General features: G+C 41.5%; 1 protein-coding gene across 1 annotated transcript; it reads right to left on the bottom strand.

The window, feature by feature from the left end:
* Positions 1-5945: 5945 nt before the first annotated feature.
* MPC2 (mitochondrial pyruvate carrier 2) lies at positions 5946-20407 on the bottom strand. The gene is made up of 5 exons (XM_070396124.1): positions 20102-20407; positions 15164-15204; positions 9385-9469; positions 8523-8634; positions 5946-7036 (listed from the first exon to the last, which is right to left on the bottom strand). Exons 1-5 carry the CDS (start codon positions 20208-20210, stop codon positions 7000-7002), a joined length of 384 nt encoding a protein of 127 aa, XP_070252225.1. The 5' UTR covers positions 20211-20407; the 3' UTR covers positions 5946-6999.
* Positions 20408-20604: the final 197 nt, after the last annotated feature.

Below are 20604 nucleotides of genomic sequence, written 5' to 3'. Positions count from 1 at the left end.
TGGATGGGCTTGAAGGAAATTCATGATGATATACCTGAAAAACACAACACTGTGTGTATGAATGTGAACACTTAAACAAATGTGCATTTCACTGGACGGATGAGAAGAGGCAGAAATTGATGGACAAATGGCTCTGTGCCCAAATGAAATGAAGAACCACAGAGCTAAGGGAAGCAGCTTAATGAAAGAAAAAAAAAAAACAGGGTTTGAGGCTATTGAGCCCCAGCTCTACATATATTTTACTGTGTGAAGAACTTCCCTGAGACTCAGTTTCCTCGTCAGTAAAGTGAAGATGACACCTGCCTTACAGATTGGTGAGGACTAAGTGACAAGCACACAGTAACATATAAGAAAAAGCTGACAAAACGAAAAGCACTATACTGTCTTCCAGTTTCAGGGGGGGGGTGGGGGGGAATGTCAAGAATTGCTTTATTGAAAAAGGTAATTGAGGAAATAACACCATAATCATAAGTTTAAGCATTTTTTATTTTAAATACATTAAGCTTTAAGAAAAAAAGAGAACTTTTTTATACATGTGTTTTGATGAACATATGTATGCATTTCACTTGGGCATACACCCGAGTGGAATTGCTGGGGCAAAGGATATTGAACTTCAGTAGAGCCTGCCAGTTTTCTCAAGAGTTGGACCAATTTATACCGAGATACGAACTCAGAGCCCTCTATCCCAGCTAGCACTTGGTAATGTCAGTCTTTTTCCATTTTAGCCATCTTGACAGGTATCTGTGGTTTTGTTTCCCTGGCGGTACTAATGAAATGAAGCACTGTTTCGTATGTTTATTGGCCATTTTGCTGCAATATTAAGGCACCTAAGCAGTGTTCAAATCTGGTCCAGAGCATTGGGTTAGTTCTGTTCATTTTATCTGAAGTTCATTGACTATCAAACATAAAGGACGATGGGAGAGTTTGGGAATGTTGTCAGGATATGATGACATTTAGGTGAAAACATCATTTGTCTTCACATATTTGAACTGAAATGTGAAAGTTAGGAGACAAAGTGCCCTGTGCAAAGTCTAATGTGGATCCCCACATTCAACAAAAGAACTCCCCTACTTTCTCCCTCCAGTAGGGATTGCATTTGGCTAAGCAAGAATAAGGTTCATGGGAGGGTTGAAGAGGGAAAGGAAAGTTGGTGTTTTTTTTCCTTGGTGGGGGGAGCTAACTTATCAAACATGTGACCTTAAACCAGGGGTCCTCAAACTTTTTAAACAGGGGGCCAGTTCACTGTCCCTCAGACCGTTGGAGGGCCGGACTATAGTTTCAAGAAAAAACTATGAACAAATTCCTATGCACACTGCACATATCTTATTTTGAAGTAAAAAAACAAAACGGGAACAAATACAATATTTGTATTTGCATGTGGCCCGAGGGCCGTAGTTTGAGGACCCCTGCCAGTAGTTTCTGTAGGAAATGATGCTCTGAAGAAGTTTCCACAGAGATGCTGAGGGGCCACAGAACTGAGACAGTCTGAAGCAGAACTGAGCAGGGCAGGGTTCCATTCTTCCCCTCCTGCCCTGTTCATTGCCTACCACTTGCAAGACTCTCAGAGTTAGCAAATAAAAATAGAAATATATGACATCTAATTAAATTTGAATTTTACATAAATAATAATTTAGTATAAAAATACCCTCTCAAGTACTGCATTTTATCTAGCAGCCCCTTTAGTCTCGGCAATACCACACCCTCCTCACATGCACAGTATGGACTGTTTTGCTTTAGTTTTAACATCGTGTGGAGAGTGGGTTCGATTTTTCTCTAGGATTGACAAGGTTCGACGGCTATCAGTCACTGGGAGGCAAACTTGGAATGTTTGAACTGGGAAGTCTTAGGAAGTATTGGGTTTTCCTGTGGGAGGCTATCGTTTGACTACAAGGCTGTAGAGGTGATTAGTGGAAAGATGAGTTAAACGATTGCTAAGATTCCATGGGTTTAAAAGGTGACCTGAGAACCTGGACAGCTTTTTCTGAGTTTATGATTACTAGGCAAGAAAAGTAGATGCATGTGGAGATTATGAAGACAAATGAAGATGGGAAACTAGAATAACAAAATTATTTGTTGCCAAGACCGGTTTGGCTCAGTGGATAGAGCGTCGGCCTGCGGACTGAAAGGTCCCGGGTTCGATTCCGGTCAAGGGCATGTACCTGGGTTGCGGGCACATCCCCTGTGGGAGATGTGCAGGAGGCAGCTGGTCGATGTTTCGCTCCCATCGATGTTTCTGTCTATCTCTCTCCCTTCCTCTCTGTAAAAAATCAATAAAATATATTTTAAAAAAAAAATTATTTGTTATGGGCTGAAGAGGCAAAGACCTCTAAAGTGAGTACCTGAGAGTTTTTCTTAAGAACACCCATAAGATGATAACAGAAGTTTTTTATTTTAGAAGATAGTCTTCTGCTTTAAATCCTACATCAGAAAACAGTGATGTGGCACATTCCATGTGGCAATTGTAATTTATTAAGACCTTTTTGTGTGAAGCATTTTATATAGTTTGCCTCATTTAATCCTCAAAACAGCACTGAGGCGGCCTACTCTGGCTGAATGGCTCTCTCCCCACCCGCACAGACACAGACCCTGAAGCGCAGACCCATTGCGTTAGGTCACATGGTTGGAAAGCTAGGGCTTCAGATTTGGAAGTCTATGTGCTTTCTACTGTACTACGCTACATCCCATTTGTATGTTTTACGACACATGGGGATGTTTATGGCCCAGAGACAATACATATTTAATTTTAGAGCACTCTCAGTGCATGCTGATGTACCCTCATCAATCATTTGGCCAACTCATTCACAGTCAAGGACAGAGCATGAACATAGTGGGATCTGAGAAAACATGGATGCACCTAAGAATGAGGATCCTGAAAGAGTGAAAGAGCGAGCAGGTGAGCGAGGCCCCAAAGTTGTGCCAACAGAGTTTCCGGGATGGAGGAGTGTGTGCACAGTTTTTCTGCATAAAGAGAACTCAGCAGTACCCAAAAGTAAACATGAAGTTAAAGATCAATTATATCCATTATTGTTTCTGTAAATAGCTCTTCTAGAAACTTCTAACAGATTTCAGTTTTCACCCAATTTTACATTAATATGTAAAATAAAGTTTCATGAGTCCAAAAAAGGAGGTGATCTGAACATAAAGGAATCACGTTACTGCTCAGGAAACCTCGCCAGACCACTCCAGCCAAAGCAGCTTTTCCTCTGAGCTCTTAGGCACTTAGCTATAAATTCATGTGCCTTATTTTCTGTTTAAATATCCTTAATTATCTATTGATCTGTGCGTCTTCCTCTGCATTGTAAGTTTCTCTTGTACAGATCGGGTTCTACACCTGTTTCCCCCATAGCATCTTCCTAGCGCTCCCTTCACAGGGTAGGCATTTGCCTTTTGATGACTGAGGGGGATATCATGTGAAAAGTTTCGAAGAGAGGTAAAGACAGGTCAGAACAATGGCACATCCAGGATAAATAGCATAGGCAACACATGCCCTCAAGCTTCTAACTTAAGACAGACACAGATAGAAGTGGAACCTTGACTCCTAGCCCAAGGCCTTCCCACTTTCAGCTCCAACACCTGTCATCTTCCCAGAGGGTCACCCTCAGCCAGTCTTCCTGCTGAGGCTCCCAGTCCACATACCTCCTCCTCCTCCTCCAAGGCTGAGGAAGGCCAGAGCCTAGAATTAGAGACTAGATCTTTCAGGAGAGTAGCAGCCAGGAAAGGGGCCTGGGTGGCATTATTCTGAAGACTGCGGAAGTACCATGTCTGTCGATTGCTGACCAGTAAAATGACAGTTTTGTCTAAAAGCCGTTTTCCTGGCCACACCCTCATCAGAAGCTCATTGTTTCATGTGCACTGACTATGCTTCTGATTGGCTGGCACTGCCCTGCCTCCCCTCCCCCGACAGCCCAGGGGCCTAGTGCTCAGACCTGGACTGGCTCTCAGGTTCTCTGGTCTAGACATGTGGGTTAAGGGTCAGTGAAATGAGGCAGTTGGTAGGTGACCATCATAAAGGCAAGTATCTTTTGAGTAAGCAAACACGACGTTTTGGTCAATAATGATTATGGCTTTTACCAGGCCAATGGAATTTACCAGTTACAGTGCATTCAGTACTTATTTTCAGGGCCTTTTGTGTGGTAAATTTCTGACTTTTCTGACTGGTCATGTGGATGCTTTTAACCAAATTCACCCCTAAGAGAACCTGCAGTCCCATGAGGCACTGGAATGGAGTTTCTTAACTCAATGTGACACTGGTGAAATGTTTTAAGAGGGTGACATAGTTTCTAACAGCTGAAATCATGGTTTGACTTTCTAACAGTATATGTATAGCACAACTACAATTACACCTACTGACACATGTAAAACTGGAATTTAGAAACGCTGAACTGGAAAAGCAAGCAAACATCCTCAAATAAAGCCCAACCCTGTACTTAAATTTACTATATTTCAAAATGTTGTAAAACACAGTTGTCTTAAGGGAAGGAAAAGGGGGGCTCATTTGTTTCTCAAGTGAATTTTCTGGTGTGTGGAAACCAGTCTTAACATAACTGGACTCACATCTCCTATAATTAAACAGACTCCTTAGGGGCAAAGCCAGTCTGAGTAAGTACCAGTGCTTTCTACTTCTGTTATTATATAAACAAACTCCTATAGCAACAGTTTTGCTTTATAGAGAGGAACCTGGGCTTTGAGGTCAATCCTGTTAAGATTCAACTTTTCATCATCATTTTAATAAAGGAAAAAACAATCTATTTACTATGGAGAAACAACAGCATTGACGTACTTAGGAACAATGTTTCCTTGAGACCAACGCCTAACCACAAAGATGATGAGGGTAAGAATCTGGCTCCTATTGAGCATTCTCCACCCTGGCTCTGTCCCCCAGCCCAAGCACTTATTTTCTGCCTGAACCTGTGAAAGTTTCAGGAGTTCCAACAGTTATTACCTCAGAAGGTGTGCAAATAGGTTCACATGGTATATATGTTTTGCAGCTACATTAAAAATTCCTTTGTGGCCGAAACCGGTTTGGCTCAGTGGATAGAGCATCGGCCTGCGGACTGAAAGGTCCCAGGTTCGATTCTGGTCAAGGGCATGTACCTGGGTTGCAGGCACATCCCCAGTAGGAGGTGTGCAGGAGGCAGCTGATCAATGTTTCTCTCTCATTGATGTTTCTAACTCTCTCTCTCCCTTCCTCTCTGTAAAAAATCAATAAAATATATATTTTAAAAAAAAAATTCCTTTGTGTAACAAAGTACTTTTCGAGTTGATCTTCAACAATAAGCTTACCATTTTCTGAAACTTTCTATTTAACACCCATCAGGGGCCAGGCACTGTGTTAAAACATTCTCTCGATTCATCTTTACCACAATCCTAAACAGTAAGTACGGTTATTATCCCCATTTCACTCTTGAAAAGACTAAAGCGCAGACCAAGGTCTGTTGATGTGGGGAAGACCTGGCTGAACCCAGGTCTGTCAGACCCACACTGAGAAAACACACCTCATGAAGTCACCAGCAAGGGCTCAGTAGAACATTCTGATATAGAATTCAACTCAACTAGTCTGATCAAGTGATCTGTACCATTACAAAAGGTATTTTTATAGCGTACACTACTTACATTGGTAGTAAGGACTTCTAGTATATCAATTCTTCTTCCTAAGTTTTTAAAAATAGCTGTGAAACTGACCATTGGACCACGTGTTCCAAGTGGCAGTGCGAATTTTTGATCGGACACGTATTAGTCATTTAATTTGTAAGATTCAATAATAGATGGATGAGAGTTTGGGGGAAGAAAGGAAATGTGAGATGATCTGTCTATCAGTGGAACTTCTGAGAACCAAGGTAATTGCCTATGACTGCATCTAAATGCTCCAAGTAATCTGACTGGCCTGTGGGGCTCAGAGAAGCCCACATAAAAGCAGGATTAAATGAAAAAAAAAAAATCTGAAACACCACTTCAAAATATATTTTAATTATTTTTGTGTTTTGCCATATTTCATAATAGATATTTTTCCAAAATGCTTAACTCTAGGAAACACATACACACACATGCCAAACAAATTTAACAGTGTAGCTTATAAAAAGGAAACAGTGCCAATGTCAAATTCCTTCTCAAAGATGGACTAAAGTGAAGGGATATATGAAGTTGTGCAGGATTTTCAATGGCTAATTGCCAAATTTTGATTGTTATAATATATTATTATTCAACAAGTTCTTTTGTTACTCACTTCTTCATATTTAGAAATAATTTGCTTGCTGATTCCTCTGACTGCAGTTCTAACGAGGACTGGCTTTACTACAATTTTTAGAAAAAAGCTCCATCCGCCAAATTGGAGCTCACATCCAGTAGACTGTTAATTATTTCTCGTATGCAGCAATCTAGGCCCAGTCTTTCCTCATAATGGGGGTGAAGGTCCCAGACATTTACAGAAAGCCCAACATTTAGAAATCCTTCACTACTCTGGTAGCTCTAAAAGAATTTCACACAATATGCAAAATATAATTTTCAAGTTAAAATCTCTTAAAATAGTTGTAAGTTATTTTGCTAGCCATTCTGCCCGTCTCACCCTCTTTAGCTCTATTTCCTTCCACTTTTAGCTATGTCACCGTCCTTCACTGAAAATAGATTACTTGGCCTTTCAGCTATCTTTCGACTCGCTGGAACATGTGCACTCTTAAACACACATACTTCGGTGAACTAGAACAGGAGGAGGCCAGAGGTATGAATGAGCAAGTACGATTTATTACAGGAAAAGAGTGGGGAAAAAAAGTTACTAATACCCATAGATAAGTTCCTTAAGTCATATGTAGAGAGACACTGTTATTAAAAATTTGCTTTATTTTCCTGCTGAATTGAGTACTAGTTTCTATTTAAGTTAGATTTTTAAAATGCGTCCCAATTATTAGCATAGAGAGCATCACCTTACCAATAACAAATAATAAATCAAACTAGGTCCCAGTGGTTATGGCTACATCTAGGTTGTTGGGATGATCAGGAACTCTTTTACTTGTTTGCGTTAGCTTTTAGTTCTTGGTTATATCTATGGAGAAAACAGAAAGAAAAATAATCATGAATCATAATAGATAAGTATACGATAAGAAGGGAATGAGAAGCATATTCCATCTCTTCCCTCTCACTAGTCGAGAGGCTATCTAGTTGTAAATACAATCTTCCCAAGGCCTTGTGGGTAGAAACAGGTACAAGGGAAAGTGACCCAGACATTATTTGCATCTGGCTTCCAGCTGCCAAAAAGTTTAAATAACTTAACTAACATGCAGTTTCCTGTTCAGAAGTATTATTTTAATGACTATTTTCATTCTTAAACTATACAGGAGCATGACAAAATGTGTAGATTGCTTCACTGACTCTCCCTCAGCTTAGCAGAGTAGAGGACAGGACACGCACAGGAAGGAACTTACTCCATGACGCTAAGCATACCTCCCAGGTCTCTCAAAAAGCCCCGATTCAAATATTCGATAGTGTTTTCCTAAATGCTCCAGAGCCCAATGTCTGCATTTCTAGCAAAATCTCTCAATCTGCTATTGTACCAAAAGGTGCCAAAAATTCTTTTGTCTAATGGTATTTTAGTTTCTGATATTAAAAACAATATGGCATTTTGCATTATCTTAGCTCTATTATCATGAGTTAATGTTAAAATGGGATGGTATATGAGGAAAATACTCTGTAAATAAAATCACTGTACAAATTAAAGTTTATATTAAATAAGTCTTAAAAATGATTGTGAGGCATACTCTACAATGAGTGAGTTGTTTATTCACCCATCCATTATATGCTAGATGATTATGAGAAGATTAAATTATAAAGATACTCATTAACCTAGGAGTGGTAAAGATGAATGAAATAAAATGTGCTATACTCTATGGCATAGAATGCCTTCTGAAAGGAATGTAAATTATAACTTAATATTTCTCTTTATTGAGATCATTCAAATTTTTTTAATTTTTCTTTTTTAGCTAAAGAAAGCTATTATTCATGACAGTTTTGTAATTTAGAAAGGTTCTATGGTCCAAACAAAGCCAGAGACTTCATTTTGGATGAGCTCATTGCAGAATATTAATTGATCAGTGACCAATAATGTTATTGACAGAGTAAACAGTTTAAAAAATTTCCAAAGCTCATGGAACATTTTCCAATGAAACCAGAAGCCTCACTGAACATCATTCCCAATACTACATAACTACGTAATGTTTCAGTTCTACTTTATTATATATGATCAAGAGTGATAAAAGGTTCATTCAGAAAATTACTTAATATATCATAAAGGATATTTGTTATCTTAATGAAATAGATTATATGAAAGAGCTATACATCTAGATACTATACAAATTTAAAACCTAGGTAACATACTGCTTAACATTTTTTAGCTTAAAACCCGACTTTTCTAGAAGTGCTAAATTTTTGCTTCATTCACATCCCATCTTAATACTATACATGAATTTTACCAAAAAAAAGTATTGCCACCTGTGTGGCTTCTGAGACACGTTTTATACCCTTGGTGGGCTTACCTCCAAATACGAAAGAGCTGAGAGGCTCCTGCTGCCCCGACAAAGAAATTAACAGCAAACAGACTCCAGTTTTTTGGAATAATTACAAGTGAGTATCTTGACCAAATAAGCCCTGTTGAAATAAAATATATTTTTTTAAAGTATAGGTAGTGTTGCAATATCTTATCTGAACATTTAATATTATAGTAAAATACTTCTAAATAAGACTATGACAACATAATGTAGGGCAGAGGATAAAGAAAAACTAGACTCTAAGTCTTTAATTAAACTGCTATAATTCATTGTTATATAAAATACTCAGATCTGCCGAAACCGGTTTGACTCAGTGGATAGAGCGTCGGCCTGCGGACTGAAAGGTCCCAGGTTCGATTCCGGTCAAGGGCATGTACCTGGGTTGCGGGCACATCCCCAGTGGGAGATGTGCAGGAGGCAGCTGATCGATGTTTCTCTCTCATCGATGTTTCTGACTCTCTATCTCTCTCTCTTCCTCTCTGTGAAAAATCAATAAAATATATTTTTTTAAAAAATACTTAGTTTTTACATCAAAGGGAGGAAATATTTATAGGGCAAGTGAATATTTACTGGAATGTTTTTCCGACAGAAAATTATGCTGATGACAAAACGTGAAAAATAAAAACCCATGCAGATACCTATTCACTGCAATCCTCCTCTGCCTTCTCCGTCTAATAACTTCCTAGAGATGACCCCTGAGTTCCTTTGTGTGTGTGCATGCGCGTGCATGCGTGTGTGTGTGTGTGTGTGTAATGTGTCCTAAACATTAAATTGTTAAATAAATTGAGGTAAAACAATATACAAATATTGAATGTCCTATATAGAACATGAAGGGTATTCTTTAATTTACCTGTAGCCATCAGAACAGCAGACTGAGCTGTGCTGAGTTTTTCTGCAGGTCTGGCCATGTCAGCCAATCCAGCACACACCAACCCCTGAAATACACAGAAAAAAAGAAAAAGCATCTTAACTGTCAAGTAATGGTTCTTCACTTTCAATAAAACACAGAACTGTTTCAGAGATCTCCACACGATATTAGTGGTAATTTTAGTATCCATGCCTTAAGAAAATGTCTATCATGACAAAAGCTACACTGAATTCGGAATATTTTCAGAATTAATCTGTATTTTGTTAACCACATTAAGCAACCTGATATATTTGAAAATCAGTAGTGTGTGTGTGTGTGTGTGTTGTATATATATATATTTGTTCCACAAATGACACTTTTTTCACATGTGAATTTATATATTCTTTATACATGTCAGGAACCACTGACATGGAGGATGCCTGAAAACTAAGGTAATTTGTATAGATTCCTCCTTTCAGTTTTTTGTCAATGTTATTTATTTATTTATTTTTTAAAAAGTATAAGTATCAGAAAACCTGTTAGAATTTTAGTGTCCTGGTTAGACAGTTTTTCTGTAATGTCAGAGGACAGATGGTCATTTCTTCTCTGCTGGTCACTATGATGTGCACTGACCACTAAGGGGCAGACACTTAATGCAGAAGCTGCCTCCAGCCCGCAGGCCCTGACTGGCGGCGGCGGCAGGGTGCAGGGCCAGCAAGCGGGTGGTGCCAGGCCAGCCAAGGCGGGTGCAAATGGAGGCCCCCTGATCACCCCGCCGGTTGCCCCACAGAGGGAGGCGACCAGCGGCGGCGGTAGGGGATGGGGCCAACTGGGCGGTGCCAGGCCAGCGGAGGCGGGTGCAAGCAGGGGCCCCGATCACCCCGCTGGTCACTCCACATATCAACTCTGATTGCCACTCGGCCTAGGGACCCTACCTGTATACAAATTTCGTGCAGTGGGCCTCTCGTATAGATTTATATTGATAGATAATCCTCACCTGAGGATATTTTTTTCCATTGATTTTTTAGAGCGAGTGGAAGGGATGAGAAAAGACAGAGAAACTTTGATGTGAGAGACACACATCGATTGGTTGCCCCCTGCACATGCGCAGACTGGGGTTGGGAATTGAGCCTGCAACTGAGGTATGTTCCCTTGACCGGAATCCAGCCCAGGACCCTTTAGTCCTTGGGCCACTGCTCTAACCACTGAGCAACCGGCTAGGGCTTCAATATCTTTTCATTTATTAAAGGTCATATAACACTTTTAGAGGAATGTTTAAAAAATGAAATACCACTATTGAATATTCCAATTCCAAAATACTCATAGATAGCAAAGCCCTCAAGATTTTAAACTGTAAATTAATCTATAGAAGTAGTTCCAGCTGAAAGAACAGACAGGTATTAACAATATGTATGGTTTATCTGGAAGTTGGATTTATTCCTAAGGAGAGGAGAAAGTAGAAAATAAAGCTATACCAAATGGCATATTGTTCGAGAATTAATATAACTCAGTCCGTACAAAAAGATTTTGAACAAAAATAAAGAAGCTCTCTTAACTGCTCTTCACATAATAAGCACCCCAGTCTGGTCAGTGATCTCCAGTCCTTCTGTAAACAGGCCAACAGACGTTCATGACACGCTAAATAATCATGGCTAGTGGGCTGCTTATTCTGTATTACATTAGTTGAGTTGTATTTTTATCAAGCCACTGTGTTTGTCCTTAAACCTGTCTATGCCAGCTTTACTTGCCACATAATTTAACGGACTATAGCAGTAATGGCGAACCTTTCGAGCTCGGCGTGTCAGAATTTTGAAAAACCCTAACTTAACTCTGGTGCCATGTCACATATAGAAATTTTTTGATCTTTGCAACCATAGTAAAACAAAGACTTATATTTTTGATATTTATTTTATACTAGAGGCCCGGTGCACAAAAATTTGTGCACTGGGGGGGGGGGGGTCGGGGGTCCCCTCAGCCCGGCCTGTGTCCTCTCATAGTCTGGGACCCCTCGGGAGATAACGATCTGCTGGCTTAGACCTGCTTCTGGGTGGCAGAGGGCAGGCCCAATCCCTAGGTGCAGCCCCTGGTCGGGCTCAGAGCAGGGCTGATTGGGGAGTTGGGGCACCGCCCCTGTCATGCACAGAGCAGGGCGGATTGGGAGGTTGCGATGCCACCCTTAGTCACGCTCAGGGTAGGGCTGATTGGGGGGTTGGGGCACCGCCCCCTATCACACTCAAGGCAGGGTCAATGGGGAGGTTGCGGCGCCACCCCGTGATGCACAGAGCAGGGCCGATCAGGGGTTTGGGGTGCTGCCCCTGTCACTCACAGAGCAGGGCCGATCAGGGGGTTGGGGCGCTGCCCCGTCATTCACAGAGCAGGGCCCATCAGGGGGGTTGGGGCTCCGTACCCTGTCACACACAGAGTAGGGCCGATCAGGGGGTTAAGGAGCTCCCCCCTGTCACTCACAGAGTAGGGCCGATAGGGGAGTTGGGGCACTGCCCCCTGTCACACACAGAGCAGGGCGGATCAGGGGGTTGGGGCGCTACACCGTCACACTCAGGGCAGGGCCAATGGGGAGGTTATGGCTCTACCCTGTCACACGCAGAGCAAGGCCCGTGGAGGGGGGTTGGGGCGCCACCCTCTATCACCCACAAAGCAGGGCCGATCAGGGGGATGGGGCACCACCGCTGTCACACTCGGGGCAGGGCCAATGGAGAGGTTATGGCTCTACCCTGTCACACACAGAGCAGGGCCCATGGGGGTGGGGGGAGGGGGGTTGGGGCGCCGCACCCTGTCACACACAAGGCAGGGCCGATCAGGGGATTGGGGAGCTCCCCCCTATCAGGCACAGAGCAGGGCCTGTGGGGGGGCTGGGGTTGGGGCGCCGCACCCTGTCAAGCACAGAGCCCCAGGGCAATCAGGGGATTGGGGAGCTCTCCCCTATCAGGCACAGAGCAGGGCTGATCAGGGGGTTGGGGTGCCTTCCCCTGTCACAAACAGAGCAGGGCGGATAGGGAGGTTGTGGCCCCACCCCCTGTCACACACAGAGCCGCAGGGCGATCAGGGGGTTTGGGCGCTGCCCCGTCACGCTGATCCCGGTGCCGGGAGCCTTGCTGCTCCGCTGATCCCGGTGCTATGAGGCATATTACCCTTTTACTATATAGGATAGAGGCCTGGTGCACGGGTGGGGGCTGGCTGGTTTGCCCTGAAGGGTGTCCTGGATCAGGGTGGGGGTCCCCACTGGGGTGCCTGGCCAGTCTGGGTGAGGGGCTGAGGGCTGTTTTCCGGGTGGCGAGTGACTAAAGCTCCCAACCTCTCCTTGTTTTCTTCTTCTTTTTTTTTTATTCTGGGCCAGCTTTAGCTCTGAGGCCTCGCTGCTGAAAACATGGATACAATGTTTTGGTCCGGCTGGGTTTCAGTCCGCCATTTTCTGGGGTTTTGTTTACCTTCTTATTTGCAACATAGTACATAGTTGCTTAGACTTGCAGCTGAGAGGCCGGCAAGTGAGGCGGGGAACGTTGGAGTCCGCAGCAAGCAAGCCTCATGCTCACTTCAGTGCCTGGCTGCCGGCCGCCATCTTGGCTGACAGTTCATTTGCATATACTCACTGATTAGCCAATGAAAAGGGTAGCGGTCGTACGCTAATTACCATGTTTCTCTTTTATTAGTGTAGATATTTAAATGCCATTTAACAAAGAAAAATCAACCAAAAAAATGAGTTCGCCTGTCACCTCTGACACGCATGTCATAGGTTCGCCATCACCGGACTATTGGGTAAACAGGGGAACTACAAAGTGGGTTGCTCTTTCTACAAAAACTCAAGCAACTATTTTGAAAAGACTGAATAACAGCAAGTTTTAAAACTTATTGTCAAATTTGGCATGAGACAGATATACAAAAATTTGAGGGAAAGCCATACAAATCTAGCAGGCTTCTGTTGTCAAACTATTATGAAAGTATCTATGACCTTATTCTGCTTTAAAGAAAACTAAGCTGGAAATTATATGGAATGCACTATGATATAATTCATCCAAGATAGAAGATGTGGAACTCAAAATCAGTGATCCATACATAAATAAAAGCTTTGGCCTCATAGTAGATGACTGGCAAATGAATACATATTTATATTATTTGAGTTAAAATAAAATATTTAAGGTATAATTTTTTATGATTATTTGGTTTCAATTAAAGTGACTAAGGTCTCCACCATAGTTAAATGCCTGAAGAAGTATAGTCTGAAATTCTTTAGACAGAACACATATGGCTGGCAGCAGCAATTTTTATGTCATGCACAGACTACCACAGATTAATTACCAAATGCTCTGGGAGAAGAACACACATTGTACATAAAGTAAATAACCAGCAAAAGAAGTCTCTGCACCAGCGAACAAGACACAGAAGTTTCCATTGCTATGCAGTCATCAGGAGACTATGTTGATTTCAACACGAACTTAAAATAGATTTTTTAAAGGAGACAGAAGGCACTCAGGCATATCTGATACTGTCAGTGTTTCAAAACACTGGTGGAACAGATCAAAGAAACACAAAAGCTATTAATAAAATAAATAAACTCCCAAACTGTGGCAAATTTAAGGTTAAAGAGGACACCAAATTTATGGTAAATAGATTAAATCATTCTTATTCTTTTAATAATGGTGTAGAAACAATACTTCAGTAATTAATTCCACTTTATAGATAAGTCATTACTATATAATTTTAAGTGTGGTAGGGAGAGGAGAAGAAGGAAATAATAATATACCTTCCATTAGTCTCGGTATTTTTGCGGCATATCACTATATTTGAATGCTTACAGTGTGAGCATAATCATCAAAGGTCATACATTGAAACTTAAAAAAAAAAAAACTGGGGTCTTTTCTCAATATATAAATATAAAAAATAACTGCTCTCTAGTTCTCTCTAAAATACAGCTCCCAATTGCTCATCTAATCTTGCCATTTTATCGCTGAGTATGTAAAATGGCAGTTCCTCACAATTTAAATATAGTGCTGCTGGTGTGGCTCGGCAGTTGAGTGTCGACCCAGGAACCAAGAGGTTGCTGGTTTGATTCCTGGTCAGGGCACATGCCTGGGTTGTGGGCTCGATTCCCACTGGGGGCCATGCAGGAGGCATCCAATCAATGACTTCCTCTCTCATTGATGTTTCTATCTCTCTATCCCTCTCCCTTCTTCTCTCTCTAAAAATCAATAAAAATGTTTTTTAAAAAATATTAAATATAGAATTACCATATGATCTAATAATTCCACTTCTAGCATAACCCAAAAGAACTGAAAGCAGGGACTGGAACAGACATTTGTTCACCATTGCTGACAGCAGTATTTGGAGTCAGAAGTCCTAGACTCTATCACTAACCAAATGTTAACATACATCCTTAGATAAATCCCACTACTTTTTGAGACTACCTTTCTTTGCCTCTGTTTTGGTGTATCTTTAGTTCTCTTACTAAATTAACAGTAACAGTTAATTTGGGGAGGAGGGCTCTAACTAGTTTAATGTTTTTCTTAGTCATAAAATTTTAAAATGAAGTTTCATGTTTCAAGGGCTCACCATTGTGTTTTTGATAACAAATATGTTCCCAGGCCTCCTGATCAATGGAGTTCAGAAAAAACTAGTGAAAATGATACATCTGAGAATCTTTGCATGACATCATTTAGTGGCATACCATGAACATTTCAAAGTACATCCTTCACAAAAGTTACTTCAAATTAGTAAGTTCTTATCAGGTAATTTTTTCCAGTAGCTTCTATAAAAACTCAAAACTTACCCATTTCATAATTGGAGCCCAGAAAAAAACTGTTCTGGGACCTGAAACAACAAAAAATTTAGGAATAAATCAATTATTCAACCATTCCTTACATGTCTTTTAATAGCTATCACATTTCAAAAACCTAAAGATTTATCAATATATTTCTAATCATTTTTTCCATTTCTAATTTTTTACTATGTTTTCTGCATATTTTGTATATAAGCTAACTTTAAAAAGTCGCCACAATATCAATCTTTCATACAAGTTCTTTTGATCTCCCTATCAATTATTTGTATTTTTGTGACCTGTTAAAAATTAGCTGAAGTATAAAGGAGATGGTTTTGGAAAACATGGAACTTAATGCTAGTTCACTCATGGATAACTTCAAGTTGGGGAAATTACAGATTTGCCTTGATGATGTTTCATACCCAAGGCTAGAGTTTGGTATTTACTCATCTTCAGGGACATCAGGATCCCTTTACATCAGGGTTGCTTTAGACTTCACTCACTAGTTACTCTTCTCTTAGACCAGTGGTTCTCAACCTTCCTAATGCTGCCACCCTTTAATACAGTTCCTCATGTTGTGGTGACCCCCAACCATAAAATTATTTTCGTTGCTACTTCATAACTATTATTTTGCTAGTGTTATGAATCAGAATGTAAATATCTGATATGCAGGATGTATTTTCATTGTTACAAATTGAACATAATTAAAGCATAGTGATTAATCACCAAAACAATATGTAATTATATGTGTTTTCCGATGGTCTTAGGTGACCCCTGTGAAAGGGTCGTTCGACCCCCAAAGGGGTCGCGACCCACAGGTTGAGAACCGCTGTCTTAGACCATGCCACTCCCCAATTTGGCTCCTGAAAATGCTTCCCATGAGTCTGATGCCATGATGTACTGATCCCATAAGTCAATCTTGCAAGCTGTCTGGTTATTTTAGTTAGCTTGAGCTTCTGGAATTCCTACCATCACACGTGGTTCATTTTTCTTTGTCGTAGACAAAGTCTCTGGTCATAGGCAGGATCAATTACTAAGTTCATCTTTTATCCCTGCATGAAGCCTGGCTTCATCACTAAGGGTAATTCAGTCCATGTTGTAGTCTCTGGCTTTGAATTTTTCAGCAGACTCCTCTCTTCCTATTTCAAAACTCATGTTTCCTCTTGTGCTACCCAAAGACTGTTTCCTGAGCAATGCCTCTGGTTCTTGACCAGCTTAAGTGGTTGATACTTCAGGGTTAATGAACAGGCAGGCTTTTCAGTAGGTTTTCCTGGTAACTAATAAATGCTCCGAGCTAGGTGATAGTCTTAAAATATTAACTAACTGCCCCTGTCCCGCCAACCAAACCAAACAAAAAAACTTCAAATATGACTAGTTACTAGAGCCTGGACTAGGAGCAGTATAAATATTTTAGTGAATAATTTAAAACTACACAACAAACCCTACATTAGTTTAACAACAAACCCTACATAAGTACTGAACTTAAAAATATCAGTAGCAAATAAATAATCAGAGTTGGATATCTATAAATGCAAATCAGTAGTGTTTTCTTCATTTAAAAAAAGGGAAAATGGCTATCACTCTCTGTGATCATACAAAAATTTCAAAGAAAACGAATTTTAGCTCACTCTTCCAATTTATTTTAGCTAATCATTTTCTACCTTAAGAGTAAACAAGCCAAATTTAAATGTGTAAGAATTCAAGTACAGAGGCTGTCTTCCTGAAAAAAGCAATTAACCAATAGTGAACATGGTAATGAGAAAATATTCCAACTTACTTCAAATTTATAAAGCAAAGTTTTGATAAAACGAAACATTTAAAAATAGATATGCTCACACAGTGACAACACAATGTCACATTAGACCTGAGTGTCATTCTAGGCCCGGGAAAACCAGGTTTATATTCTACAGAATGACACAAATATTCTCACAGCTGTTCATTAAAACAGCAATTCATTAAAAATATGAGACAATTAAATAATTATGATGCCTGAAGTGATTATAATATGTTAAGATCAAGATAAGCAGAAGTATAAACTAATAGGTTACATAGCTAATATTCATTATGAGGCATGAAAAAACTTGATCGGGTGAAATATACTGAATAAAAATCATCTCATATATTTAATTTGGAGTCCAGAATGAGGGAAATGTGTCCCCATCAGATATAAAAGTACATTCTTTTAGATAGAGAATTAAATAAAAGTTAATTAATATATTTTCATCTTGTTTCATAGAAGTCCAATTCTGGAAGTTGAAAAAGGCTTCAAATGCTGGCAATCTGAAAATATCAAACAAGTATTCAAAAAGTATATATACATTTAAAACTATAAACTATTTTCAGGCATAACAGAAAATACAAAGGATAATATAATGGTCATTTTCTTTTGTATTGTTATGGGTTTGTCTTATTTTTAAAGTGACACTTTTTTAGAGTTCAAATTTTCATAGAAGAAAATTCTATGAAATTCTGCAAGGGAATATCACAACCAAATCTGTAACAGACAGACATTTTCCAACAAATTAACCAATCTAGCTGCCTTGATGAACCTGTTGATAAAATGACATAAATTTATCTCCTAATTTCCTTATCTGAGCTGAATCACTGTTAATGAAATACATAAATTTTAGCCCTACCGGGTTTGGCTCAGTGTATAGAGTGTCAGCTCTCGGACTGAAAGGTACCAGGTTCGATTCTGGTCAAGGGCACATACCTCAGTTGCAGGCTAGATCCCTGGCCCTGGTTTGGACGTGTCGTGGAGGCAACCAATCCATGTGTATCTCTCACACTGATATTTCTCTCTCTGTCTCTCCACCTGACGGCCTTCTAAAAATCAATGGGAAAATATCCTTGAGTAAGCATTAACAAAAATAAAAACAAATAAATAAATTTTACCAAGAAACTATGTCATTTATTGTATGTATGATTCTCCCCTAAGAAAAGACTTCCTTCTTGGAACAGAGTAACTTTACAAACAGGCAAACATATACAAACACAAATATTGAGCTGACGTGCTCAGGATGTCCCAATGTAAAAAATAAAGTTTCTAACTGAAGGCTTAGTATTTCAATGGGGATGATGATTCAACAACATACTATTATGCAAAATAGTACACATAAGCTTGAAGATTCAATCGAGTAACTCTTGGAACATAATCAGTGTTTCCTTAGATTTTATTCAATACTAGTACATTGACAGTTATGTTTTTCATGCTTCTCCATTTCTACACTGGTGTGCCTACAACTTTCTAATCACAAATCATTTTGCAGTGATACGAATTCTTTCTCTGCCTACTGGGAGAGGACAAACATTCCTTGAAAGTCTAAGTGCAAACACTCTGCTACATGTTTTACTGACATTGTCATTTAACTTTCATAACAATCCTTAAATGGTGATAATTATTTTCCCTATTTTATAGATTAAAAAACTAAGGCTTTGGGGATTTAAGGCCAAGGTCACACAGTTAAGATTCAAACCTGGCCTGTCTGGCTCCTAAGCTTATGCTCCTTCCACTGTACAGACAAGGGATGACAACTCATCTAATTCAGGAATGCCCAGATGAAATGTACAACCTACAAATGAAAGGTACTCCTCTTCATTCTGAGAGTTGAATAACGTATTATATGCAAGGAAGGTGGGTGGTTAAAGCCAAGGCCTTGGAAAAGTTCACTATAAAACGACCCTGTTAGTAACGTAGTTTAAAATTGCTCCTGCTCTACCGTGTCCTTGTCCTACAGGCCAGACACAAAGCTGAAAGGGTCAGAACTGACTACAGAATTCAGTTGACTCTAAAGCCCAGATTATTACAGAAGCATTGCCCAACCTCCCTCCTGATAACTTTGTCACAAAACGCAGCACAATTCTAAACATTTGAGTATTAAAAGAACTAAAAGGCAAACTAAATAAACTTCAGCAACAAACACCTTTCCTTAAAAATCAATTTTATAATGTGTGCAATATGTACTGCAGTAAACATTATACTCATATAATCCCCAAATACAGTTCATTCCATTACCAAACTGGAAATCAGATTAGTGATAACCAGTTCAGACTCCAGAGAGCCACTTGGGGGGGGGGGTAGGGGGGGGCCGCAGGGAGAAGGGGGGACAGTCAACTCTCCTAATGAGGCCAAGTGCAGAGAGGAGTCAGCTAAAAGGGCTCCTTTGAGGGTTGCACTTCAATATTTCAGTTTATAGCAGATTTTTCTCCTTTGCAAACTCTTAGGCTTGAAAGAGATCTGCTTTTCCTTCCCAGATAACTAAGTATTATTGCTGCACATTGTATAGAGAATTCCGGATCATAAATACAGAGTGGGAGGGCCTGGGATCTTCCCGTTTCCTAACGAAATACATATATTTTTTCAACCACAAGAACACTGTGTTCCAACAGGACAAGAGAGCGCGCAAACATTTACTGAGCACGAATGAACAAACATGCATGTTATATTTAACTCTCACCTTGACCATTTTACAAAAACGACAAGATCTAGGGTTTCGCCCAAGGTCACGCCTGCAGTAAGGGGCACATCTGGATGCAATCCAGGTGTGTCCACGCAAAACGGTGCAGGGTTGGCTCACCCAGGCATTTCACGAAGGACGGACTTAAGCTAGACCCACGGGCCGGGGAATGACAGGCTCCGAAGCTCCGCTCTGCCAGCCGGACGAGGAGGCGGTGTGACCTTTCCGCCAAACCCTCCGGGGCCGCGGCGCTCGGGGCCGGTGGGAATGGGGCAGGCAGGCCCCAGCCCAGAAGCCGGACCGGGTTGGAGTCGCGCCTAAGGGAGGGGGTGCGACACAGGTCGTCAAGGCTGGTGAAAGACGGTGGACGAGGCAAAGGGAACAGCAGGGAAAGGCGAGAAAGTAGACGCGTTCACTCGAGGGTGTAGGTGACGCCTCCGGCGAGGGAGGTGTCCGCGGGCCCCGGAGGCAAGGTGTCGGCGGGAGCCATTACCTGCCGGGTGGTTGTACAGCGGCCTCAATTTCTCAGGCAGCATGAGCTCCACTCTATCGAGGACCCGGTGGTAGGTGGCCCTCAGGCCCCGGACGCCGGCGGCTGACATCTCTGCGGACGAGGGATCGTGGCCGGGCGGGCGCGAGGGTGGCCGCGTACTCGTCCCCGGCTGACGACGAAGGGCAGCCTGTCACTCTGCCGGCCTCAGGGCCTCGCGTCCTACGCTCCCCTCGGATGCTCTCCCAGCCGCCGCTCAGCCTGTCCCGCTTGCGAATCACGCTGGTGCCCGGGCCCGGAGAAGGCCGAGGAGGCGGAGGCTCTGCGACGGCCCGCCCTGGGTCGGCCCTCGGCCCGCCCGCCGCCCACTAGGAGGGGAGGCATGGCAACCAGGGTCAGAATCGCCTCCGCGATCCCGCGGGAGCCCGGCGCAGCGCGCGTGCGCGAGCGGAGCTGCCCACGGTGATTGGCCTGCCCCGCGGAGTGGGCGTGGCCCGGCGCGAACC

The sequence above is a fragment of the Myotis yumanensis genome, unplaced genomic scaffold, assembly GCF_028538775.1.
Source record: "Myotis yumanensis isolate MYYU_CA2020_CCGP unplaced genomic scaffold, mMyoYum1.0.hap1 SCAF_17, whole genome shotgun sequence".
Lineage (NCBI taxonomy): Eukaryota > Metazoa > Chordata > Mammalia > Chiroptera > Vespertilionidae > Myotis > Myotis yumanensis.
Note: the sequence above shows the minus strand (reverse complement) of the source record. Positions and strands in the feature narration are given on the sequence as shown.

What these genes read in the sequence shown, in the direction of transcription:
- MPC2 (XM_070396124.1), bottom strand. Translation starts at nt 20,210, where the DNA reads ATGTCAGCCGCCGGCGTCCGGGGCCTGAGGGCCACCTACCACCGGGTC. An exon ending in GGGCTCCAATTATGAAATGG is followed by an intron (nt 9,470 to 15,163) that starts GTAAGTTTTGAG and finishes TGTGTATTTCAG; the next exon opens with GGGTTGGTGTGTGCTGGATT. An exon ending in TGCTGTTCTGATGGCTACAG is followed by an intron (nt 8,635 to 9,384) that starts GTAAATTAAAGA and finishes TTATTTCAACAG; the next exon opens with GGCTTATTTGGTCAAGATAC.